This window comes from Sminthopsis crassicaudata, chromosome 3 (genome assembly GCF_048593235.1).
Source record: "Sminthopsis crassicaudata isolate SCR6 chromosome 3, ASM4859323v1, whole genome shotgun sequence".
Classification (NCBI taxonomy): domain Eukaryota; kingdom Metazoa; phylum Chordata; class Mammalia; order Dasyuromorphia; family Dasyuridae; genus Sminthopsis; species Sminthopsis crassicaudata.
Window position 1 is genome coordinate 511171632 of NC_133619.1, and position 27323 is coordinate 511198954.

At 35.4% G+C, this 27323-nt stretch overlaps 1 protein-coding gene across 2 annotated transcripts in view; it reads right to left on the minus strand.

Annotated features, from left to right (window-relative positions):
• Window positions 1-15237: 15237 nt before the first annotated feature.
• Window positions 15238-27323, minus strand: part of RAB6A (RAB6A, member RAS oncogene family) — a 79075-nt gene continuing 66989 nt past the window's right edge. For both annotated transcript variants that reach the window (XM_074304031.1, XM_074304032.1), the window contains exons 7-8: window positions 18739-18805; window positions 15238-17423 (exon numbers count right to left, since the gene is read on the minus strand). In XM_074304031.1, coding sequence (XP_074160132.1) covers window positions 17359-17423; window positions 18739-18805 — 132 coding nt within the window. In that variant the 3' untranslated portion in view covers window positions 15238-17358. The remainder of the gene's footprint in view (window positions 17424-18738; window positions 18806-27323) is intronic.

Below are 27323 nucleotides of genomic sequence, written 5' to 3' on the forward strand. Positions count from 1 at the left end.
ATGGGGGGAAGGAGGGGAAAAGGTTTTGCAATTGTCAATGCTTAAAAATTACCCATCCATACATATATCTTGTAAATAAAAAGCTATAATAATAAAAAAGCAGACAAAAAAGAAAAGAAAAGAAAAGAGGCTTTCTAGACCAGTAGAAAATACCACATCCAGCAAAGAACAGAATCACACAGTTCAGAGAGACCCGATACAGGGAGATTTTAGGGAGGAAGTGACTTCCACCAAGCCTAACCCTTCAAGGAGCAGAACCTCCAGCAATCTAGAGTCAAGCTAAGGAGAGGACCCAGAGTTAGGACTCTGCAAACAGAAAAAGTCACTCAGTCATCACAGTCAGTCACTCAACAAGTTTTTATTGTGCACTTACCATGTGTCACACATTGTGCTAAACTAGAAACACAAAGGCTAAACACAGTCCTAGCTCATTTGATGAGACAGCACAAAAGTCACCTGTGAAAATATATAGAATAAATGGAAGCTAATCAGTACACTAGCATGGGGTTAGGGAGTCAAGAAAAGCTTCATGTGGAAGATGGGATTTCAATTGGGACTCAGAGAAGGCAGGAGGCAGGAGGATGAAGGAGATTATCCCCCAGTGTTGCCAGCCCACTTGCTGTTCTTCACAGTCTCTTTGCCTTTGACCATCTGTTCCCCATGCTTTGAATACTGTCACTCTTCACCTTTGACTCTTAGAATCTTTGACTTCCTTTAAGAAGGGCCACCCTCTTTGCTGCCCAGTGCTCTTTTCATTATAACTAGGATGTCTCGCCAAAAATAATAGTCTGTTCATTCATCCCTCCATTCATTCCATACACAGTCGCTAAGCACCCACTGTGTTCTGAATTTAGGACTGGAAAAGGTGCACAATTTAAAAGCTCTCTCTCCTCATGGAGCTCACAATTTAATAAAGCAAAAATAGCCCTTCCTCTTATTTGAATAAGATAACATGAACATAGCTATTAAGATATTATATATCTTATATATTATATATATTTAATACAGAGCGAACAATGTTAGAAGAGGAGGTACTAGTAAGTGGGGATCAGAAATAGCATCCTAGAGAAGATGACCTTCATTCTACCATGGCATATATTTTACCATGAATTTAAAAATCATCAATCAGCATTTCTAAATGAAAATAAAAAAGAGGATTAGATAAACAAATGTGAGTTTTTGTGATATCTGATTTTGTATGTGTCTATTAAATGTAGCAAAGTGAGGTAATTGGAATTAAGTGACTTGTCTAGGGTCACACAATGTTAAGTGTCAAGATGAATTTGAACTCATCTTCCTGACTCCACAACCAGTGCTCCATAACTACACATTTAACTGACCTTCAAGCTGAGTCTTAAAGGAAGCCAAGGGTTCTAAGAATCAGAGGTGAAGGGCAAGAACATTCAAAGCATGGGGAACAGATGGTGCAAAGGCAAAAAGACAGAAGACAGAGCATGATATGTGAAGAACAGAAAATGAGCCATTATGACTGGACTGTAGAGCTGGGAACATGGAATTGGGTAAAAAAACAGGAAGGGGCCAAGTTGTGAAACATTCTAAGTGACCAACAGAAGTTTTAAATTTGCTCTAAAGGCAATAGGAAGCCACTAAAGGATACCGAGTAGGAGGGGGAGTAAAATGCTTAAAACTACACATTAGGAAAATCATTTTGATAGCTAAATCAAAGATGAAGAGATGAAAGATAAAGAGTCAAGGCAAAGAGAGCATTTAGGAGACTATCATAGTGAGAAGAGATAAAGGGATATGTATCAGGGAAATTGTGGAGGCAGAAATCATCATCAAGATTTGGCAAATGACTACAGATGGTAGAGTTAGGAGTAATACTGGTGTTAATTTGGGTGACCTGAAAGATACTGATACCAATGAAGAGGAAAAGGGAAAAGATAATGAGTTTTGTTTTGGATAAGCTGGGTTTTAATGTGCCTTCAGCACACCTATTTTGAAATATCCAACAGGATAGTGACAATGTAAAGATGAAGCTCAGAAATCAATATTGGCTGTATAGTCCTGGGAATTATTCTTATAGAGAGGATAATCAAAACTATAAGCAGTTCTGAGAATGTCAAGGAAGATATTAGACAGAGAAAAGAGAAAAGAGCCTAGGACACCTACTTGTAGCAGATGTGACCTGAACAAAGATCTTGTGAAGGAGATAAATCAGACAAGAGAAAAATCAAAAGAACAGTGTCATAAAAATCCAGAGACCACCATTGAGGAGGTGCCTCACTATCCCAAATGGATGAGCAAAGAGAAAAGGCCATTAGATTTGGTACCTTAAAAGATCATTTTTATTTTTATGAAGCTTTTTATTTTAAAAAATATTCAAGGATAATTTTTTACCATTGACCCTTGCAAAACCTCGTGTTCCAATTTCCCCCCTTCTAGATAGTAAGTAATCCAATATATGTTAAACATGGTAAAAAAAAAAATGTAAATCCAATATAGGCAAATGTATTGATAGTTATCTTGCTGCACAAGAAGAAACAGATCAAAAAGGAAAAAAAATGAGAAAAAATAAAATTCAAGCAAACAATAACAAAAGAAGTGAAAATGCTATGTTGTGGGCACACAGTTCTCTTTAGTACAAATGGCTCTCATCATCACAAGATCATTGGAACTGGCCTGAATCATCTCATGGTTGAGAAGAACTACATCCATCAGAATTGATCATCATATAATCTTGGTTTTGCCATGTATAATGATTCTGCTCACTTCACTCAGCATCAGTTGATGTCTTTCCAAGACTCTCTATATTCATCCTGTTGGTCATTTATTACAGAACAATAATATTCCATAACATGCATATGCCACAATTTACCCAACCATTCTCCAATTGATGGGCATCCATTCAATTTCCAGTTTCTAGCCACTACAAAAAGGGCTGCCACAAACATTCTTGCACATACAGGTCCCTTTCCTTTCTTTAAGATCTCTTTGAGATATAAGCCCAGTAGAAACATTGCTGGATCAAAGGGTATGCAGTTTGATAATTTTTTGAGTATAGTTCCAAATTGCTCTCCAGAATGGCTGGATTCTTTCACAACTCCACCAACAATGCATCAGTGTCCCAGTTTTCCCACATCCCCTCCAACATTTGTCATTATCTTCTCCTATCATCTTAGCCAATCTGAGAGGTGCATAATGGTACCTCAGAGTTGTCTTAAGTTGCATTTCTCTGATCAATAGTGATTTAGAGCACCTTCTCATTTCTTCCTCTGAAAATTGTCTGTTTACATCCTTTGACCATTTATCAATTGGAGAATGGCTTGAATGCTCATAAATTTGAGTCAGTTTCTATATATTTTAGAAATGAGGCCTTTATCAGAACCCTTAAATGTAAAAATGTATTGCCAATTTATTGCTTTCTAAAAGATTTTTAAAGAGAGCAATTTCAATTGAATAAGGCTAAAGCTATGCTACAAAAGGGTAGGGAAGTGACTAATTGATGGCAACTTCACATCCTCCAGCTCTCTGTCTGTCAGTCCTGAGAAGGACCAGAGAGCTATAGATGCTCTTCCTGAGCCCTCTCTCCTCATATCTATACTTGTTATTGCATAGACTTACTGCTTGCCAGGCCTGTTTATATGCTTCCCCTCCTCAAAACATCCTCTGAGCTCTATTTTCCTGAAGTATTTCATTTCCTGAAGTATATATTCCTTTAGTATTTCAGGACTTCTCTATTGTATGTACTCTTTCATAAGAGAGCTATTGCCCACTCACTTCTACCTTCTTCTTGGCTTTCTCATTTCTTTCTAAATCAGAGATCCTAGATCCTGATCAAAATCCTTAGCGCTGGAGGAATATCCTGCTTATTTCCTCTCTTCATCCTTCATTAATTAGCCAAACCTGTCCAGACCCAACAGAACCCAAAGAGGTGTGGAGAGAAGCACATGGTCCCTGTGTACATAAACTTCCAGACTTTCTGCTTTCTCAGCACCAGAGATTCTCACACATCTTACATATACATTGGCCCTTCAGGAATTACTCTGTGTGTTAAAAGCAAAGGAAGATGATCTAAGCTCAATTCGAGTCATTAAAACCCAAGAAGATGCAATTGAGCTATTAAAATGGAAAATAAATAGGTTAGTGGTTTTCCCTCCCCCTAAGGCAGTTGCTAATGGCTATATTCAGACAGTAAAAGGCCACTAGGCTATCAGACAGGTATTTATTGCATTTGAGTCATGAGTTATTTTTCAGTTATTGCCAATGCATTGACTAGGAGGAGATATATATCATGTGCCAAGACTGGAAGGAATTCACCAAAGTAAGGTCCTTGGGAAAGATATTCTAGAGAAAGAGACTGTTTGCAAGGAATAGTAGAGATAGTCATTCAAAAGTGTTTTCAATGCCACTTGCCCCATAAGGCTTTTCATGAGTTCCCAGTTATTAGCTCTCCCTACTCCTTCTTGAAATTACTTTGAAAATATTTTATGTTAACTCCTCGATGTCCTTTCTGTTGCTGTTTTCAACTCTAAGTAGACGGTGAGCTTTTTGATTATAGGGACTGCTCCTTTCCCCCTTTGTATCCTGAGTTCCTGGCAGAGTGAATAATAATAAATGTTTAATGTTTAAATTGAAGTGAACTCAATCCAACTTCTTCACTTTTTTATTGATTAGAAAACTGAGGTCCAGAAAGCTAATAAGCTACCATAGTCAATGGCAGAACTTGACAAAGGTAAAGTTCTCAGTGTATTCCTTTTGCTTCCAAATGCTCAATGTTACTTCGAAGGGTTTTTCAAGAAAATAGATCTCTCCTACAGTCACAATGGAAGATGGAAAATAATAACAGATCTCATTTATATGCTATTTACAATACCATCTGTGGCTCCTCATTGTCTATAGCACTTTAGCATTTAAGACTCTCCACTATTAGATTCCAGCCTTAACTGGGGCTTTATCTTTATATCACACTCTTCCCTTTCACACACACTGATGTTTCTTGTCAAGTCAATAAACATTTATTAAATGGTTACTATGTGCCAGAATACTTATGTGCTAAAAACAATGGATACAAGGAAAGGCAAAAAGAGTTCCTGCTTTCAGGGAGCTCACAATTTAATGGGGAAAACAAAATGAAAACAACTTTGTAGAAATAAGATATATTTAGGATAGAATGGAGATAGTGTCAGAAGAAAGACACTACCCTTAAAATTTGATGGAAAACTTTTTTCAGAAGGAAGGATTTTAGTTGAGACTTGATAGAAGTGAAAAGGTGGAAGTGAAGAGAGAAAAAATTCCAAGTATGAGGAACAGTCAGTAAAAATGCATGGAGTTAAAAGCTGGAGTCTCTTGTATGAGGGAGAACCATGCCATGGAGTTGATTGTCTTAAGGATAGGTGAGAAGAGAGGGGAAAAAATAGAAGCAGCAGCAACATTAGGAGGAACTATTCAAATTTATATGTGTTGATTTTTAAAATTTTTTGCTTAATAGTATTTTTTCCCAATTACATTTAAAGATAGTTTTCAACATTCACTTTTGTAAGATTTGAGTTTCACTATGCCCAAAGGGCTATCAAAATGTGCATACTCTTTAACTACTGGGCTTATATCCCAAAGAGATCATAAAGGAGGGAAAAGAGATCCACATGTGCAAAAATGTTTGTGGCAGCCCTTTTTGTAGTGGCAAGAAACTGGAAACTGAGTGGAGGCCCATCAGCTGGAGAATGGCTGAATAAATTATGGTATATTAATGTTATGGAATATTATTGTTCTGTAAGAAATTATCAGCAGGAGGATTTCAGAGAGGCCAGGAGAGACTTACATGAACTGATGCTGAGTGAAATGAGCAGAACCAGGAAACCATTGTACACATCAACAAGACGACTGTAAGATGATCAATTTTGATGGACATGGCTCTCTTCAACAATGAGATGATTCAGGCCAGTTCCAATGATCTTGTGATTCAAGAGTCATCTACATTCAGAGAGAGGACTATGGGAACTGAGGTGGATCACAACATAACATTGCTTCCTTCCTTTTGTTTTCTTTCTCATTTTTCCGCTTTTTGAACTGATTTTTCTTGTGTAGCATGATAACTGCATACATATGTATACATAAATGGATTTAACATATTTTAACGTGTTTAAGATATATTGGATATATCTTTCAAGAAAGCATATACAATAGATTATATTCATGAGTATCCATTTTTTCTTTACTTCCTGTAGATTAATTTTTTTTTTTTTGTTCTCTGCTGGGCACTTTCAACTTTATACTTTATATACTTTCAACTTTATGTGGCTTACTGGCCAGGGAGAGGGTGGAGGGAAGGGGGATAAAATTTGGAACACAAGGGTTTTGCAAGGGTCAATGTTGACCATGACACATGCATTGAATTATCCATGCATGTATTTTGAAAATAAAATGTTTTAATATTAAAATAAGTAAATAAAAGATTTGAGTTCCAAATTTTTTTCTCCTTTCTTACCTCCTCCTTCCTCAAGACAGAAATCAATCTGATATATTATACATGTACAATCATTTTAAACATATCTCCATATTAGTCATGCTGTAAAAATAAAATAAAATGAAATAAAGACAAAAGTGAAAAAAACATGAAAAAAAAGTGAAAATAGTATGCTTTGATCTGCATCAATCTCCATGGCTCTTCTCTAGATTGTGGATGGCATTTTCTATTCAAAACTATTGGAAGAAACATGTAGATTTTAAGATTTAGGATATAAAAGGTAGAAGTATTCTGGAAGTAGTTGAAGATACGATCTGGATATAATAAAGAAGGCAAGGACTAGAGATAAGATTTGAGAACTACATGGATAAAGTCAATAACTGAAGCCCTGAGTGAATGAAATTGGTAAAGGAGAAAAAAGGGAAAGGCAAAAACAAAACAAACAGGAAACAGCTGAACAATACGAAGAGAAAAAGGAGATAGGAAAGTAGACAAAGAAACAGCAGTGGCAGAGGTAAAAGAAGGCTATATCTGAAGGGTCAAAGAAAAGCAAAAAAGAGAAAAAAAGAAGAGGGCATTGATTTGATAATTAGGAGGTTGTTGTTGATCTGAGATTGTTAAAAAATTAATTTTAAAAATTCACATATAATTGGGAAATATCTAATTAAATGAAAATATATTAAAATTTATGTTTAAATGCATGCATTTGGCACATACAAGTTTTATACTAAGTTTAATAGAAAAGGAGAAAATATGAGAAATTGGAAGACTAATGGAGGGCAGCTGAGGGAGAGGGATGAGAGGGGAGAGAGGGAGAGAGGGAGAGAGGGAAGAGGGAGAGGAGAGAGAGAGAGAGGAGAGAGGAGAGAGAGGAGAAGAAGAGAGAGAGAAAGGAGAGAGAGAGAGAGAGAGAGAGAGAGAGAGAGAGAGAGAGAGAAGAGGGAGGGAAGAGGGAGGGAGGGAGAGGAGAGAGAGGAGAGAGGATGAGAGGAGAGGGAGAGAGGGAGAGAGAGAGAGAGGAGAGAGAGAGAGAGAGAGAGAGAAGAGGAGAGAGGAGAGAGAGAGAGAGAGAGAGAGAGAGGGAGAGAGGGAGAGGGAAAGAGGGAGAGAGAAAGGAAGAGAGAGAAAAAGAGAGAGAAAGGGGAGAGGGAGAGGGAGAGGAGAGGGAGAGGGAAGAGGGAGAGGGAGAGAAGCAGATCTTGGGAACAAAATATTTGAAACAGTATTTGTAGAAAATGAAAAAATTAGTTGATAAAAAGTAGGATTATTGAGCAGTGGCAAAGGTCTAGAATTTATACTACAAACTTGCAAAAGGTGAAACAACTGACTTTTGCATTTTTCTCTACAGATTGAAGCAGAGAAATCAGAAAGTAAGGATTGTCAAGGAATGACAATACCAAGTCAAGACAGGCAAAAGGGGTAGAAGTAGGAAAGGAAGGAACTGGAAAGTGAGACACTAGTATAGCATTCCATCACAGTTGGATGTAAAAGCAAGCAAAGCCAGAATGTGTGTGTGGCAGGGGGAAAGGGCAGAAGGTTGACTAGGAGAATATGGAGGGCAAATAAGGGTGTTCAGCAGGTTTTCATGAGAAGAGGTAAGATAGAAGATAGTGAACAAAATGAAGTTTCAAATTTTTGGAACTTGAAGACAACTCAATTTTAAGAGTAGGTAATTGTACGTGAAAATGAGTGATAAGCTGATAAATAAAATATGCAGAATCAGAAGTACATTTTATATAATAAAATACTGTGAAAACAAACAACTTTTGAGTATTGTAAGAAATACAATCAATACAACTATTTAGGTTGATTATTCTTAAGTCCAAAGGTCCAATGATGAAACAGGCTGTTATAGAGACATGAGAGAGTTTGACTACAGAATGTGATCTATACAGTTTGTAGACACTTATTTTGTTTTGCTTAACTATGAAAACTTTTTACAAGAATTTTTTTTAATGGAGTTATTGCAAGAGACAGAAGAAAACAGTTTGTTTTTGTTTTTAAGAGGTGGGAAGTGCTATAGCTAGGAAATGTAGTACATATGCATTATCATGGTTACCTTTGAGAACTAAGAACAACAAGAAGCTTTAATCACTTTGGATTTAAACACCAGCCCCCTTTAAATCTGGAACCTCCTTTTCCTCTCCATAAGAAAGTAAGTTCTCTGAAGACAAACTTGGTTTTGTTGTTATAATTTTATCCTAAGGGTCTAGCACTGGGCCTTGAAGATAGCAAGGTCTTAATTGTTAGTTTAAATGAGAACAAAGCCAATAATTATGCACTAAATTTACAAAAGTTTCTATGGATCAAAGCTTCTTAAACTATGGGTCCCAACCCTATATAGAGTGCATAAGTGAACATGAGGATCACGAAAAATTTACCTACAGTAAAAGGTATTCTAAATGGGCAATGAGAAGAAATTCACTATTAAACATGTAATAAAATCAAGGTGTTTCTGGCAGCCCTTGCCAGTGTTGTATGCCTTGGTTCTGCCCTATGCATGCTGTCATACCATGCAATTAAGCACACATTGCTAGAAACACCTTAGCTCAGATTTGAGACTATTGTGTTATGAATTGCAGTGTTTTTACTGAACACTACAAAGTTCTGGCTGCACAGAGCATGAAACTAGTTGAACATGGCTTCCAATACCAAGCATGCAACATACTGCAATAAACCAAAAGAATATTCAAAACTTTAAAAATTTTCAAATAAACACTATTTTGAGAAATTTGTTACTGCTAACAAAAAATATTTACTTGCATCTTACAGAACTTATTTAACTGCAAAAACTAAAAAGCCCTATGCAATAGAAGATATCTTATTACCTGCTGCTATTAAAATCTCAGAAATAGTTCATGGGAAAAAAGTATGGGGATGAAATTTGTAAAATTCCCTTATGAAATGATAGTTTTCAAAAGAATTTTTGAAATTAGTAATGATCACTTCCAGCCATTTATTACCAGACTTAAGGGCATCCCAAAATTTGCAATTCAGTTATATGAAACAACTGATATGATATTATGAAAGAAATGTACATGAGAAATTATTGTTTTTTCACCTTTGGAAGGGCACATGAAAGGGAAAAATATGTATCTTATAGTTGAATTTTTCAGAAATGACTATAGTAGAAAAACTGGATCAGAATCTGTACAGATACAGCAATGATGGCCAAGAATGCTGGATTTCAAGCAAAAATTAAAGCTGGTGGCAATGAATATATTAATTTTAATCACTACATTATCCAAGGCACTTGTAGCCAAAAATAAATAAAAAACAAAAATCACCAGTTAGATATTAGAATCATTAATTTAAGTAAAAGCCATGCCCTTAACAGTTATTTGCTTTCAAATCTTTGCAAAGACATGACCTCTGGTTATAAAAGCTTAATTACTACATGCAGAGGTAAAATGGCTCTTAAGAGGGCAAAGCTTAAATGCATTATTGAAATATGAAAGTGAAACTGCTATATTTTTGACTGAGCAGAAATCAGATTTTATATTTTTTCTCACAATGACTTGTGACGTTCAAAATGGTTATTTGCTGGGTACTTTTAAAAAATTCAATGATTTAAGCATGGTGATTTAAGGGAAAAAACATAACATTTATGTTAAAGATAAAATCAAAAGTTTTCCTAAAAAAGTTTATAAAATATTTCTTTAGAAATCATCTACAGATAATTTTATAATTGAAAATAACCTCTCCAAAGATTTAATTGTAAGAGTTATAGTTGATCACATGAAGTGCCTGAAGACAGTTTCAGAAGCACATCCCTTCAAATTTTAATTTCAAAAAACTAAGTTGGGGGCCCCATGCCAGTAAAGCAGGAATGAGCAAAGGGACTAGTGGTGGCTTCCAGACTTCTCAGAGAAGAGACACCAAAGAGGAGTTGGAAGGTCAGCAGAAAAGATTTGTTTGGCAACAGAGTGGGAGTCCAGCATATAATCCCAGCATGCCCTAGCCTCGGATAGCACAGTAGGACTCTGTTTCTTTATTACACTTAGATCTTACAGCTACAATAAGGTCCTTGTGATCAGATTTCTAGAAGGATCTCTGAAATAGCTGTACAAAATTCCTGAAGTCTGGAAGAGTGCATTTTCCACCCTTACTTTAACAAAGTATTAAAAGCCAAAAAGGCTGGGAAAGTGAAAAGACAACAGAAAAAATTTTTGACCATAGAAAGTTACTCTGATGACAAGGAATATCTGCAAAGATAACAAAGTCAAAGCTCTAACATCCAAAGCTTCCAGGAAAAATAAAAATTGGTCTCAGGATATGAAAGAACTCCAAAGGGATTTTGAAAATCAAGAGAGAGGAAAAATTAGGAAAAGAATTAAGAGTAGTGAAAAAGAAAATACAAAAAGTTAATAAGGAAAATGTCTCAAAAAAGCAAAATAAGCCAAATAAGAAAGGAGACACAAAAGCTTACTGAGGAAAAGAATTGCTTAAAAATTAGAATTAAGCAAATCAAAGTTAATGACTTTATGAGAAATCAAGATGCAATAAAGCAAAATCAAATGAAAAAGGGGAAAAAAGAAAAATGGGGGGGGGGGATGTTAAATATCTCATTGGAAAAACAAGTGACCTGGAAAATAGATCCAGGAGAGATAATTTCAAAATTATTTGTCTGCTTGAAAGTCCTGTTCAAAAAAAGGGCCCAGACATTATCTTGCAAGAAACTATCAAGGAAAAGTGTTCTGATATTCTAGAATCAGAAAGTAAAATAGAAACAAAGAATCCACCAATCACCTCTTGAAAGAGATCCCAAGATGAAAACTCCCAAAATTATAGCTAAATTCCAGAACGCCCAGATCAAAAGGAATATATTGCAAGCATTCAGAAAGAAACAATTCAAATATAGGAGTCATAATCAGGATAACACAAGATTTAGCAGTTTCTACATTAAAGGACTGGAGGACTAGGAATATGATATTCTGGAGAGCAATTGAGTATAATCTTTCAGGGGAAAAGATGGAAAATCAATAAAAGAGAGAATTCATGATGAAAAGACCAGAGCTGAATGGAAAATAAGATTTTCAAATACAAGACTCTGAACAACATAAGAAAATGAATAATCAAGATATCATAAGAGATGTAATAAGATTTATCTGTTTACATTTCTACATGGAAGAATGATACTTGTCACTCTTAGAACTTTCTCATTTTTATGGCACTTGGGAGTATAGACAGAAGGCACAAGTGTGAATTGAATATGAATGGAAAATATCTAAAAATATAAAATTAAGGGATGAGAGAAGAATGTATTTGGACAAAGAGAAAAGGAGGAGTGGAATGGTGTAAATTATCGGCCATAAAAGAGGCAAGAAAAAGCTTTTACAGTGGAAGGGAAGAAACGGAGAGTAAATCTCTCATCAAAATTGGCTCAAAGAGGAAAAAATGTATACATTCAGTGTGGATATAAAAATCTACTTTACCCTGCAGGAAAATAAGAAGGGAACAGAATATAGGGAGAAGGGAGGATAATAAAAGGACCTATAAGGGGAAGAACAGTCAATAGCAAAACACTTTTCAGGAGGGACAAGGTAAAAGAAGAGAGAATAAAGGAGAGAAATAGCAATAATAATTGTAAAAAAGAATGTTGGTGCAAGTTTCTCTGACAAGGTCTCATTTCTCAAAAAAAGGAAACAGTCAAATTTATGAAATGAGCCATTCTCCAATTGATAAATTATCAAAAGATATGATCCAAAGGCTATCTATCCTTTGACTTAACAATACTATTTAGCATGAATACCAAAAGAGACTTTTTTTTTTTTTTTTTTTTTTTTTTTTTTTAAAGGAAAAGGACCTTTGTGTACAAAAAGTATAGTAGCTTTCTTTGTAGGGCAAAAAATTGTAAATCAAGAGGATGCCCATCAATTGGGGAATAGCTGAATAAAATTGTGGTATTTGTTTGTAATGGAATATATAATGCTCTCAGAAAAAAAACAACTTGGAAAGTCTTCCATGAACTCAAACAAAGTGAAATGCAGTGTATACAAAGTAATAGCAATGTTCTGGGATGCCTAGCTGTAAATGACTTTGCTATCTATTCTCAGCAGTATAATGATCCATGAGTACTCCGAATACTTACATGATGAAAAAACCCTACCTATGCCCAGAGAAGGAACTGATTATGTCTGAATAGATTGAATTATACTTTCTCACTCTCAATTTTTTTTTTCATTAGGATGGGAGAACTATGTTTTCTTTCACAGAATGATTTTTATGGAAATGTTTTGCATATCTTCACATGCAGTTTCTTGATTGTGAGTGGGAATAAGGGAGAGAACCTAGAACTCAAAAATTTTAAAACATAAAAAAATTTTAAAATGAAACCAGGAAAAATATTTAAATAAAAAACTAAGTTGGGTGCATGAACTGTACTTCATTGAGATAAAAACATCAGTCGTGTCATTAAATGTCCAAGAACTTGCCAAGTGACAACTGTTTAAAACGAGTTTCCTAAAAAAGTCATTAAATTAATTTTGGGTTAAAAGGACAGAATTTCCAACAATTTCTGAATTGGTTCTAAATGCCATCTTGTACTATATACAGTATACTCAGCATTGATGATTATATATGCTCAAAAAATCAAATTATCAATCAATTCTAAAAACATTGCAGTAGCAAATATTTTGCCAAGATTTAATTCTGCATAAAAATAGACAAGCCCATCCATCTCATTAGTATGCAAATTTATTTTCATCTTTAATAACAAAATTAAATGTATACCAAAAATTATTTTTAAATTAATTTATCATCAGTGAATATTTAATTTGTATATCTATTTTATATACCTGAGATTATGTAAAAATTTGGGGGGGCAAAAGGCGCAGAGTGGAAATTTTAATAAGCCTTGTCCTAGATGACAGCAACAAGGTTGGGAAGGAAGTGTTATGAAACGTGACCCAAAGTAATAAAAGTCTTAAAAATAAAAATAATTTATGGATAGTGGAGAATATAACTTGTTTTCTGGTTCTGAGAATCAAAGGGAAGATGGCCTTCAGCAGAGTGGGTTGCAAAGAATGTAGTGTCCCCAAATTTCTTTCTGAAATAACAGTAGATGAAAAGAATATTGGTTGAACTTTTCAATGTTAAAGTTACAGACTCCAAATAAGCTCCCCTTAGAAAATTTGGGAATGTGTATTATCTCCCAATAACTTTGCTATGCTCCTTGATTCAAGTGAAGCCTTGTGAAATCTGGGCAGGGGACAGATGAAGAGTTGCTGAAGGATGTCCTACCTTCTTTTCAAGGCACAGTAGTGTCGACCTAGCTCTAGACCCCATAAAGCCATATGCAGAGGGTATCACAAGTCCTCCTACTTCTGAAGTATAGGGGAAGTGAGTGTTCCTATAGTTCCCATAGGCCTTCTTCCCTCTGATGTAAAGGGCACTTTGGTCCAGAAGTGTTTTTTTGAACCGTAACAGAGCTATCTTCTGACCCATAATAGGAAAATTAAGAGGACTGAAACCTTTCTAAGATTGTCACCTGCAGAAGACTGAAAATGAAAGAATTACAATGAGACAGGGATAGGGGCCAGCTGATGCAGATGTTTGTTGAGAATGGTTAGAGCTGCCAGAAATAGGCATCGCTGTGTAAAAGGGTCTTTGTTCATTTGTGTCCAACTCTGTGACCCCATCTACTGTTCTATCAAGCTGCAAAAAATAAACAAGGAAGGTTTTTTCCTGCTGGGTATTGTAACCTTCCATTAGCCCATAAAGAGGCCCTGCTCCCATCACTTTTAAACTGTTCACAAGGGCAGAAAGGAATTAATGGAAAGTTTATATAAGTAACAAATAGTACCTATTAGCTGGCTAGGAAACCTTGTATAGTGGAAAACAAGGCTCCCTAAAACCAGAATGCTTGGGTCTAGTCCAAAATCTGCCACAAAGAACTTGGTGTTCATCAAGTTTCACTCTGGACTTCAGTTCCCTATCTTGTAAAAATGAAGATGTTAGGCCACATAATCCCTGAGGCCTATTCCATTAAAAAAAAAAAAAAAAAAAAAAAAAACCTAGACATACATTTTAAAACGTGTGAGCTCGTTTCACTTACAAAAACTAGAAGTGATAGAAAAGAATGCCATTATTTAGATGGATTCTCACTCCGCTCATGGGATGACGGAGCTCTTCTCACAACTCGGGAGACTATTTTGAGAGCTGCTGCCCAAACAATCTCCTTGCCAAACTGTTTAAAAGCCTTTCTGCACTTAGCAAGGTTGGTCCTTGGCAGAAAGACATAAGTCCTTCACTACATCTACAACCTTTCCAGTGTGGTAGGATCTGTCAAAGTCATCACCTCCATAACAAAAAGAGAACATTAATGCAAGAACGTCAATGACCATATTATTACTTATATTTATATAATATTTTATAATTCTCACAAGTGCTATTCCCCTTAACTTGTTAAAGTAGGCAACATTAGTATGAGTCTCTCCATTTTATAGAAGAGGCAACTAAGTCTGTCTCAAGTGAACTTTCAGTATTATACTCCAAAGAATCTGGATCTCTCCTAATTTTTATTGTTAAAACCAGGTCAGCAGATTACACTGAGCATAGGACCCCAAGTTTAGAACAGTTTACAAGGGACTGAAACAAAGAGGGAATTTTGGCATTTTTCTTTTGTATTATTCTCATTTTGCTGGCAGCAAATAACGTGGTTTTTAAAAAAAATCTGCAACACAAAAAAAAAAAAAAAAAAAAAAAAAATATATATATATATATATATATATATATATATATATATATATATATATATACTTCTATTTCAGAATCCCTACATCAGAACCCTTAAAAAGGATTGATTCATGTCATATTTAATTGATATTTATTTCAGGACGTGCCATGTCAAAAAAAAACAAACAAACAAACAAAAAAAACAAACCCAAAAAAACAAAACAACAACAACAAAAAAAACAACAAACTTGCTTTTAACAACAATATTGCATTATAAAAGCACTTTCCACCCCAATTTGCTTTTTTTTGTTTTGTTTTGTTTTAAACATAAGCTATTGGTATGAAGACTTAATGCTAGTCCTGAAACCCCAATTGATGGACTCTTCCATTTAGTTTCATAATCCAAGGGCTTGAGACATACTTTCTGGTGACAACGAAGGTCTGGGAAGGAAAGGAAATGAGTGGAATTATCCCAGTTTGTTAGTTTTGAAGGGTAAAGGACAAAGGGGGATGATAGTTCATTGAAATTTCACCTTTATTATATTACGTTAAGTAATGTTTACAACAGATTCTGGAATGGCTATCCTGCACTATAACTCCGCAATTCTTTCTGCAAACAATGTATTTACAAATGTGTTTATAGACTTACACAGCAATCTCACAATAACTAGTAAAGGATAAAAGGGTGCACTCCTAGTGTATTGTTTGCAGTGTTTTTTCCAGGGTGGGGTGAGGGACAAATGATGGTTTGAGGGTAGGGAGGCGCTACATATTGCCACACTGACCAAGTTCTAGACAGATTCCTTGACATAACAGCCAAAAAGATAGGAAGTAATTTTTTTTTAAAGGAACAAAGGCAAAGAAATAAATATCATCAAAGGAAAAAAATGTTAATTGTATAATTGTTGTAGCTTAGTTAAATACAAAACTAAATTCCTGGTTAATTAACCAAACTATACAGATCTAATGGAAAAAACCAAACCGACTTGGAAGACCCAACATAAAAAGGCCAGAAATTAATGGCATAAGCCTGCATAATCTTGCATTTCACTTCTCTCTCCTTGTCCATAAAGGCTTTGAGGGCTTACAAATAAATTGCTACCCTCTCCAATTTGACTTCAAATGTCCTGAGCAAAGTATGTGCTATTCTTCTGAGGGTTTTTATCTTTTTGTCCACAATCTTTTCTGCCAGTTATAATAGAGCCAAATCTGAAATCCTTCCACTCTTTCTTTGGGGAGTTATATTTACACAGTGCCTTGTCTGTACTTCATTAAAGACAGAGAAACAAAGGGAAAAGATCTGTTGCTTTTTAAGTTTCTCAATAATGTAATACCTCCCATACTTCACAAGTCTTAAAATCTTGATGGGGGAGTATCCATAAGGTCTTTCCAATTTTACCATGAGGAGTAGGTACAATTATTTTTTAAAAATGCAACATGGATGGGAACACCTAGTTGTTTGCTGCTTGCAATGTTTGAGTAAGCACATATGAAGGGAATCATTTTTCCTGGTCAGAGAGACTGTCAGTCACTATCAAGCTGACCCATTAAAAAGAATCATTCTCTAAGCCTATCCCCATCAGAACACTGTCCTTTTCATAATGCCAGTTGGCTTTGTCTCAAGGGAATTCCATGAGTGAGCTAGAAGAAGGTTAATGTTATCAATCTTTGCCCAAGAACAGGGGCTTGGGTTATCCCTAATGCTGAAGGCTGACTCAGATACACCAAATCTGCCTGCCTTGACTGCTAATGGGCTACTTCTAATTTGCTTTGTGAGGCAGAAAAAAGGCAGGAGCAGGGTGATTTAGGGTGATAGTGGGGGAGAGAGGATAAAGATCAGGTAGAGAGGTGAGTGCTATTCTGAACATATTGCTCCTTAACCAAGTCAAACTCAGACCTTTGAGATTTCCATAATTTCAAAGTGCACTATCATAACATATTTAAAAAAAGGAACAAATGTTAAGAAAATGTACCTAGTTTTTAAAGTTATCACTGGAATATGCTGGAATATTTTGGCTTTTTAATATAAATAATGAAGACACTGACATATTGTGTATGTTTGTGTGTGTGCGTGCGCGCACGTGTGCGCTTGTGAAGCTAATAGATCATCTCCACGAGACAGCCAGCAATGATGAATTGCAATACGTTATTACTGAAGGGGGAAGGTTCAAGCCAATATTCACACTGCAGTCAATGAAGAATAAAGGGGCAAAAGCAGTGAGATTCTGGGGAAGGATTCAAGAAGCCACATGGTATTAGCAGGAACAGCCTCCTTCATTAACTGGTGGCTCCTGAGGCTTTTCCAGTTTTATGTCAATCACTGAAAGAAAAACAAGTTAAGGAACAACAAATAGGAAGGTAGCATTCTACACCTGTAGCGATAAAGCCACATCCTACCCTCATAGCTAACCAGGTGGCAGCTGGGATGGAAGGCGGAGATCAAAAACAAAGTTCTTTCCCGGAACCTAAAAGGACCTAGATAGACATTCCTCATCTTGGACCTGCTCAAACATCTTTAAGCATAAGTCACATACAAGAAAGACTGCCTAGTGCAGTGAGGGTAGCTATATGAAGGGTTTTCACTTCTATAGCACTTTACAAGTTCTATAAAGCTTACAAGTAATTTGTGGGAGAAGGTGATGGAAATGTTACCATCACTCTCACTGCATAGAAACAAAAGCTTATCGCTAAGGTCAAGGGGTATGCTCAAAGTCAAACAACAGCCCCATCCCTCTGGATCTTCCAGTCCATCCTTCTTTTAAATAGCCTAGGATATTATTATAACTTTAAGACAGTAATCCCTGCCTTCAAAGAACTAACAATTTAGTTGGGGTATTTTTTTTTTTAAAAGGTAAAAATATTATATTCACTCTCCATAATTCTCTCTCTGGATGCAGATAGCTCTTTCCATAGTTGGGGTATTTCTTTACATGTACATAAGCAAACACAAATGCCTAATGGAAGTACAAAGTGACAAAAGAACAGATTAAGGAGGACACATGGAATTTAAAACACTAAGGTTAGTACGGTGAAGGAGTCTAGCTACAAGGCAATGCCCTAAGAGAACCCTCTTCTTGAGATGTAAATATGTTAGCTCAGTATAGTTCAGAATTTGTCACACAGCTGTGTCTGCCTAGTAGGTATCTCTATAATTATAAACTGTCCGTTTAAATACATGTCTAGAAGCATGGGCTGGTTAGAAACAGCTTTGGCACAAGTGCCACAGAGAGCCAGAGGGATGGACACATGGATACACACACACACACACACACACACACACACACACACACACACACACACCATCCCTTTAACTAACCAGGCTTATACCCTTATGGAATAAATGCCATTAAAATCTTATCCTGTCTCTGATAGCAGAGAATAAAAGGAAACTTGTTCCATTATTCTATGCCAGCAGGATACAAGAAGCTGAAAGGGAAGAAGGAATAGAGAAAGGACTGCACAGGTCCTGCTGGAGTCACACAGGGCAGGAGCCGTGTGCCGGGGGAATTTGCCAGGGTTAAGCAGAGTTCGGGGCCTCCCAGGAAAGGTGGTGCCACATACCCTCCCTCCCCCAACAATGTTGAAGTTAAAAATAAAACTCTCTAAAGTCATAGCGATGGGAACATGAAGGATACTGTCTTCTCTGCTTTTATCCTGTGTGCTCTCCATCCCAGGCAAGGCTGCTGCCACACGTCGGAAAAGCTGGGAAGGGAGAAAAGGGAACAAAGTTTTAAATGACAAAGTATTTACAAAACACCATCAGCACAAACCAAGACAGAAACTTAGCCTCTATCTGGAAACACTCTTTATTAAAAAGCATGAGTTTAGTATTCTTTCTCTTCTGTCTCTGTCTCTGCGTAGATAGTTATTTTCTCGAAATCCATCATTCCCAGCACTCATCGGGTGGATATAGATTCCTGCTGGATTCCTTTAGAGCCTCCGTTCTTAAACTATGGTTCATAATCCCATATGGAGGTCTTACAACTAAATGTAGGGGTTGCTAAATCATGATTTATTATCAGTAAATGTTTGCTTTGTATATCTCTATTATTTATCTATATATGTGGGATCATGTAAAAACTCCTTGAGTAGAAAGAGTTTGTGAATGGAGAAAATTTAAGAAGCCCTGCTTTAGAGCAGTGGTGTCAAAATAAAAAAATAAAAAGAAACCCAGATTCCCCTAGTTATTGTACTCTCCTTTCCCACCAAATTCTTTATATTTTGTGTACTGTATGTATAAAATGGTCTCCTGAAAAAATTAGCTCATGCTTTAATTTCTATATCTATAAAATGAAAGAATTGGACTAGATAATCTTAAGGTCCTTTCTAATTTACAATGATCTTTAGTGCAAAGTGTACCCCATTTTTGTCATTTTATCCCTACTGCACACCTGTCACATAGTAGTAGCCAATTAATAAGTGCTTGCTGATGTCTACTTTTTCAAAGAAACTTGTTTAAGAGTTACTATAAATACTTTTTCTGCCTCCTACCTCACCTCATTCTGTGAATTTTGATTACATGAACTTATTGCCTGATCCTGTATAAATTCCAATTTACTCATCATCTTTCATTTCCAATCATGTTCTTGCACTTAGTCCACTAATTGTCCCTAAATACTTGTAAGAATCACTAATGGCAGGGTTGTGACACTAACTTTCTCTACAGCACAATTCATTGCACACATTTCCCAATAAATATTGGTAGTGATTAGAAAGTTTCCTTCCAGAAAGACAAGCATATAAGCTTTTAAAAAACCTGAATTGGTACTGATTTTAACAATCACCCCTCCAAAGGTATTTGTGACACTTAAATTCTCAGCTATTTGTAGAAAGAGATGATATTACTTGTTAATTACTATTTCGAAGGTTAGTGCCTCATAGATAAGATTATACTTTATAGTTAACTGATCAAATCTACAAATCTATGGCAACCTTCAGGTTAAAAAAAAAAAGTTTAATTGAAGGTCTTAGTTACAAAATAATTAAGAGGTTTAGAAGCTAGATTCAAATAAATGTTCCATATCTTCAAAAAGCAGGAGGAGGAGAATTAGACTGACTTATTTGGCTTAACCTCAGAAGAGGAGCCATTGTTTCCTGAAAGGTGATGAAATACAGATTATAGCTAAAGGTAAGGAGACTTCTTAAAAATTAGAGCTATTCAACCTACAACAGTGTACAATAAGTTCTGTATCACTGAGAGTCTGTGTCTGGGTGAAAGTGGGATTGATGGGATTGGGAATTCATGCTTTATTTATGTAATCTTGAAGGTGATATCAAACTTGCAAGTGACTTGCCCAGGGTCACAAAGCTAGTACATGTCTGAGGCAGGATTTGAACTTAGATCCTCTTGATTCTAAGTCTAGCTCTCCAACCAATATGCCATCTAGCTTAGATGCCTCTAGATAAAAACTAAGTATTGCCTTGTTCCCTCTTACCTAGTCAAATCACCTTAGGAACAAAGGCAAACTTCACTGGCCTACATATGCCACGGCCATTTCTACATGAAGTTTTCCTATTAATGGTGCCAGTGCTTTAATATATTGCAAAAAGATCTTGGTGAACTATTTTTGTCACTCTAGAGAATGTGGCAAATTAGTGTTGGAGGCTATGAATTTGCAGAGTCTGTTATACTGCCTCAGAAACTCCACGATGAAAAATCCTTATGAATTTCTGGGTTCATAGAAGGTCTTTTGGAAGAAAATTCTGGCAGAATTTAGGCTGTTTGCTTTGATAATATAAAGAATTTATATCTGTAGTACTTGCCTGCTTTTAACAAGATGGTTAAAACTAAATCATCATTAAAACTAAACCAAAAATTATGATTATACCTCCTGGCTACCATTCAGTTTAGAAAACTACTAAACTGAATGGTAGCCAGGAGGTATAATCATAATTTTCCTTATGTTTCCTGAAAGTTTAAGCTAAAACTAGTGTTTCCTTCCCTGGAAGGAAATATAATGGAGGGCCAGCATGCATTTATTTGTAATTATTGTCACTAAAAAGAAAAAAAATGAAATTTCATTTTGTTTGTTAGATTTTAAAGTCAATTATAACTATTCCCATTTTTGTGTCACTTTACAAAGTTTACAAAATGCTTTTAAAAATAACTTAGGGGGAGTAGAGTCATGATGGCAGAGTAAAGGCAGGGATTTGTCCAAATCCTCCCCCAAATCCTTGCAAATACATTTAAATAATTACTTTAAATTTTCGAGCATCAGAACCATAAAAAGACAAAATAACATACCCCAAAATGGGTACAGAAATCTGTCTTACCCTACAGGAAAGTGGCAGAGGAAGGAGATTAAAAAAAGGGGAAAGTGACAATACAGAGAACACATTGGGGTAATCAGAAATGAAACACTCTGAGGGACAGGGCTGAAAGGAGAAAGGGGAGAAACACAGTTAGAAATAGCAATTTTACTTGATTAAGGTCTCATTTCTCAAATGGATAAGGAATTGAGTCAAATTTATAAAAAATAAGAGCCATTCCCCAACTGATAAATGATCAAAAAATATGAATCATACCCAAAAGACTATAAAATAATGTTTATTCTTTAACCTATCAATAACACTATCAGGCATGAATCCCATGGAAAAGATTTTAAAAAAAAAGAAAAGGACCTATATGTACAAAAATATTTATAGCAGCTGATATGTAATATGTAATGGGATACAATAACAATCTTGTGGGATGATCAGCTGTGGATGATTTTGCTGTTCTCAGTAATACAATGATCTAAAAACTACTTTAAATGATGAAAAATGCTATCCATACCCAGAAAAAGAACTGATTGTATACACATTGAATCTTTGTTACCAATCACACCATGACTTTTATGCATAACTTCTTTTGTGCCTTCTCAATGAGGGAAAAGAAGGAGGAAAGGAGAGAATCTGGAACTCAAAGTTTTAAAAACAAATGTAAAAAATTGGTTTATATATAATTAGAGAAAATAAAACAAAACAAAAAATTTGAGAGAGGGAATATGAGGATCAAACCAATTCAGAGAACCAAAGAATCTACTTTTAAGAATAAGAGACCATTTATTAACTAGGTCTATAATTTCTCTAGTACAGGCAACTTCCACTGAGGCAGCTCCCTTTAAAACTGCAGATCAGCAATGAGCACTTTATAATTTCAGTTACCAAGGAGAGACTGAGAGGTTAAATGGTTGATTTGCAAAAGCTCAAACCCCATAAGCATTAAGAGACAGAATATAAACCCAGGCTAGCTTTCTATTCATTATCCCTACATAGCTGTTTATACAGCTTTAAAGTTTACAAAATTCTTTGCCAACATTGTCTCATTTAAGCCACACTTCTTTGAAAGAGTTATGCTAAATGGTAACATTTCTACAGCCTGTGCCTCCAAAGAATCTCTGATCAGCACCAGACCTGGATCTGAATTGTAATGATAGGCACAAAGTGACAGAATGCTGATTGACTGATCTTGGAAATTAGTGGTTCCAGAACTTATTAAATTGTGAGTCTTCTTGATTTAACTTGCCCTTTTTTTGTTTAAAAATATTTATGAGAGTAGCTAGATAGTGCAGTGAATAGAGCACCAGCCTTGAAGTCAGGAGAAACCGAATTCAAATCTGGCCTCAGACATGTAACACTTCCTAGTTGTGTGACCCTGGGCAAGTCATTTAACCTCAATTGCCTCAGCAAAAGGGGGTGGAATATATATATATATATATATATATATATAAATATATATATATATATATAATTTATGTTTACATGAAATGGACTTTTAAATTTTTAAAAATAACATGTTTTATAGCAATAATTCACACAAACAAAAGCTCTTGGGAGAAGAGATCCTCAAAATACTTAAAAGAGTGAAAAAGGTCTTCAGTAATTTTTAAGAGTGTCAAGATGTGCCTCCCCCGCCTTATGATTTTAAAGAGAAAACAAGGAAGGTCTTCAGTTCACTGGGAAGACATTTGCAAACTTATCCTAGTTAATAAAAAAAAGTTATACAAGATACAGATATATGATTTCCACTGCAAGAGGGGGAATACTCTTGTTAGTGAGATCACAGATTCAGATGAACATCTGAATGTGAAGAATCCAATCAATCATTAATAGTTTCTCACCAGAAACCTCAATGTACCCTTTCTTCTCATTTTAATCCATCAAGAAGTATTTATTAAGGATCTACTGTGGGCTAGGCACAGTGCTAGGACACAAGGACAAAGAAAGAAAGTGAAACAAAAAATGAAAAAAATTACCTTATTTCAACTTTTTAAAAATTGGGAACTTAATAGACACAAATAAATATTTCCATATATTCCACAGAACTAAAGGAAAGGGCTTATGGAAAAAACTGAATTTGCTTTTTAAAAGAGTATGCAACAAATTCATCACAAAAAGGCTACCCTGATAGTCACTGACTTCAACATGCCATTTCAGTCTATGTAATTACTTTCCATAAATTTCTCCAAAATAATCTTTCTACTGTGCTATATGTTTCTTCCATTTCTTTTAGGTAGCACTAAGAAACTCCCTAACACCAGAGTGGCCTGACAATCAATGAATCCCTATCATTTCTTTCTATTTCCCTTCATATATATCTTCTGAATTTATACTAAGATTAGATTTAGCTAACTGATTCCGTTTCTCCATTTGATCACATTATGAATATCAACAGTTAATGTTAATTAGCAGACTAAAAACTTGTAGATTTTTATTATTTGCTGCTCCTTTAAAAAAATACTCCTGTATCACAAGACTTTAACAATCAGAAAGGCCCTTTTCTATTTTTAACCACTTCATGAATTGCTGTGGTTCCCCACATATACTCCAAAAGAGCCACTGAAGGGCAGCCTTGAGTTGACACATTAAGTCACATCAAAGTAAACAATGGGACCTTTCCAGCTTCAAAGAACTTGCTTGAATATATTCTACTGGTCATTTCTATGCAAAAATGCTAAGGGAGTGTGCTAGCTGAGTCAATTAAAAACAGAACAAAAGAAAAAAAGTTACTGAACAGATGAACTATAGCAGAAATTTCTGCCTAAAAAAAATTGTTGGATTTTCTTTGTTGAACATTATGGCTGGGCATGACAACGAAAATGAAAAACTTAAGAGGAAATAATCTATTGCTAAAATTCAAATCCTACTATCATACCAATGGGAATGGAAACCAAATTTAACTAAGTCCTCATATTTATAAAGCATATTTTGTCATCTTTACAAAATACTTGCCTCACTACAATCTTTTGAAATGGATGTCTACATGCTTTTCCTCTATTTCTTCACCTCCCACTCCTTAATGTCTTGAAATCTGGTTTTTAACCTCATCACTCAAATGAAATTCTCTCTACACAGTTTCCAATGCTCTCTTTGGTGCTAAGCCCGATGGTCTTTTTCACCTTTACGTCTCTGGTTTTTACTACATCCTACTGCTGCATTGCTCTCAGAAGATTTCTAGGACACTGCTTTTCCCCAGTTTTCCTCCGATAGTTCCCACTGTTCCCTTTGATGGATCCCCCTTTTCTGCTTCTGTAAGATGGGTGTCCTCTAAGAGGAGGCCTAATTCTTCCTCTCTTTCTCTGCCATTTCTTTTGGTGAGCTTATCAACTCCCATAGGTTTAATTATTCCTAAAATGGCCCCAATCCTACAAAGTCAATCTTAATTTCTCTCCTGAATTTTATTGACATGTTACTAACTACCTGAAGCTCTCACTGAGACTTATATCCCAAAGAGATCTTTAACAACTCCTTACTAAAAACATGTTTTTTTAAAATATTTTGATCATAATATCTCACTATAATTGATTTCCTTTGTAATGCTATTTTATGTATTTAAAAACATTCTAGAAAGTGTCCAGTGCCAAAGGGGTTCGTGACACACAAAATAGTTTAAAAAAAAAAAAAAAATTTGTTTTCCAAAGGAAAGTCAGGAACTATTTGAGCAAAACTACAAAACACTTTTCACACAAATAAAGTCAGATCTAAACAACTGGAAAAATATTAAGTGCTCTTGGATAATAAAGATAACAATACTCCCTAAACTAATCTATTTATTTAATGCTATACCAGACTCCCAAAAAACCATTTTAATGACCTAGAAAAAGTAACAACAAAATTCATATGGAAAAATGTCAAGAATTTCAAGGGAATGAATGAAAAAAGAAAAAAAATCAAATGAAGATGGCCTAGCTGTATCTGATCTAAAACTTATTATAAAGCAGCAGTCACCAAAACCATTTGGTATTGGGTAAGAAATTGATTAGTTGATGAGTGGTATGAATAAGTTAGGTTCACAGGACAAAATAGTCAATAACTATAGCAATCTAATGTTTGACAAACCCAAAGATCCCAACTTTTGGGATAAGAATTCACTACTTGACAAAAACTGCTGGGAAAATTGGAAATTAGTATTGCAGAAACTAGGCATTGACACACATTTAACACTGTAAACCAAGATAAGATCAAAATGGGTTCATGATCTAGGCATAAAGAATGAGATTATAAATAAATTAGAAGAACATAGGATAGTTTAATCTCTCAGACCTGTGAAGGAGGAAGGAATTTGTCTCCAAAGAAGAACTAGAGATCATTATTAATCACAAAATAGGAAATTTTGATAATATCAAGTTAAAAAGCTTTTGTACAAACAAAATTAATGTAGACAAGATTAGAAGGGAAGCAATAAACTGGGAAAACATTTTTTTACATTCAAAGCTTCTGATAAAGGCCTCATTTCTAAAATATATAGAGAACTGACTCTAATTTATAAGAAATCAAGCCATTCTCCAGTTGATAAATGATCAAACTATATGAATAGACAATTTTCAAATGATGAAATTGAAACTATTTCGGGTCATATGAAATCATTGCTCCAAATCATTATTGATCAGAGAAATGCAAATTAAGACAACTCTGAGGTACCACTACACACCTGTCAGATTGGCTAAGATGACAGGAAAAGATAATGAGGAATGTTGGAGGGGATGTGGGAAAACTGGGACACTGATTCATTGTTGGTGGAGTTGTGAACGGATCCAACCAATCTGGAGAGCAATTTGGAACTATGCTCAAAAAGTTATCAAACTGTACATACCCTTTGACCCAGCAGTATTACAGTGGATGCCCATCAATTGGAGAATGGCTGAATAAATTGTGGTATATGAATGTTATGGAATTTGTTCTGTAAGAAATGACCAACAAGATGAATACAGAGAGGCTTGGAAAGACTTACATGAACTGATGCTAAATGAAATGAGCAGAGCCAGATTATTCTGCACTTCAACAACAAGAGTATCCAAATCAGTTCCAATTGAATAGTAATGAACAGAATCAGCTACACCCAGAAGGAGAACTATGGGAAATGAGTGTGGATCACAATATATCATTTACACTTGTTGTTGGCTTACATTTTTGTTTTTTCTCCTCAGGTTATTTTTATCTTCTTTCTAAATCCAATCTTTCTTGTGCAACAAGAAACTATAAATATGTATACATATATTGTATTTAACATATACTTTGACATGTTTAATATGTATGGGACTGCCTACCATCTAGGGGAGGGAGTGGAGGGAAGAAGGGGAAAAGTTGAAACAGAAGTTTTTGCAAGGGTCAATGTTGAAAAATTACCACATGCATATGTTTTGTCAATAAAAAGCTATAAAAAAACAAACAAAAAACCCCCACACATTTGCTTTTAAGATGAAATACAAGGGGCAAATAGGTGGCACAGTGGATAGAGCAATAGCCCTGAAGTCAGGAGGATCTGAGTTCAAATCTGGTTTCAGCCACTTAACACTTCCTATCTAACTGACCCTGAGCAAGTCACTTAACCTCAACTGCCTCAGTAAAAAAAAAAAAAAACAAAAACAAAAACAAAAACAAAACAACAACAGATGAAATACAAACTGTATTTTATGTCTTCCACTTCCATGCCTTTAAAACGTTCTCTCACATCTATCTGGCAGAACACCTGCTTTCTTTCTAATCTCAATTCAGGTATCACCTCCTCCCTGGGCCTTTCCAAATCTTGCAAGATATCAGCAGCTTCCAAATTACTATATCTATACTTCTCTCTATACCTGGCTCTACTACCATCTCTCCCCTCAATCTATCCTCATGTAAGCTCTTTTAGTTCAAGGAAGATTTGCTTTTTGCCTCTCTGTCCTCAAAAACTGCTGCACAATGCTATATATATGTAGCAGGTATTTCATTTCAATTTATATAATTAAACTACATTGTT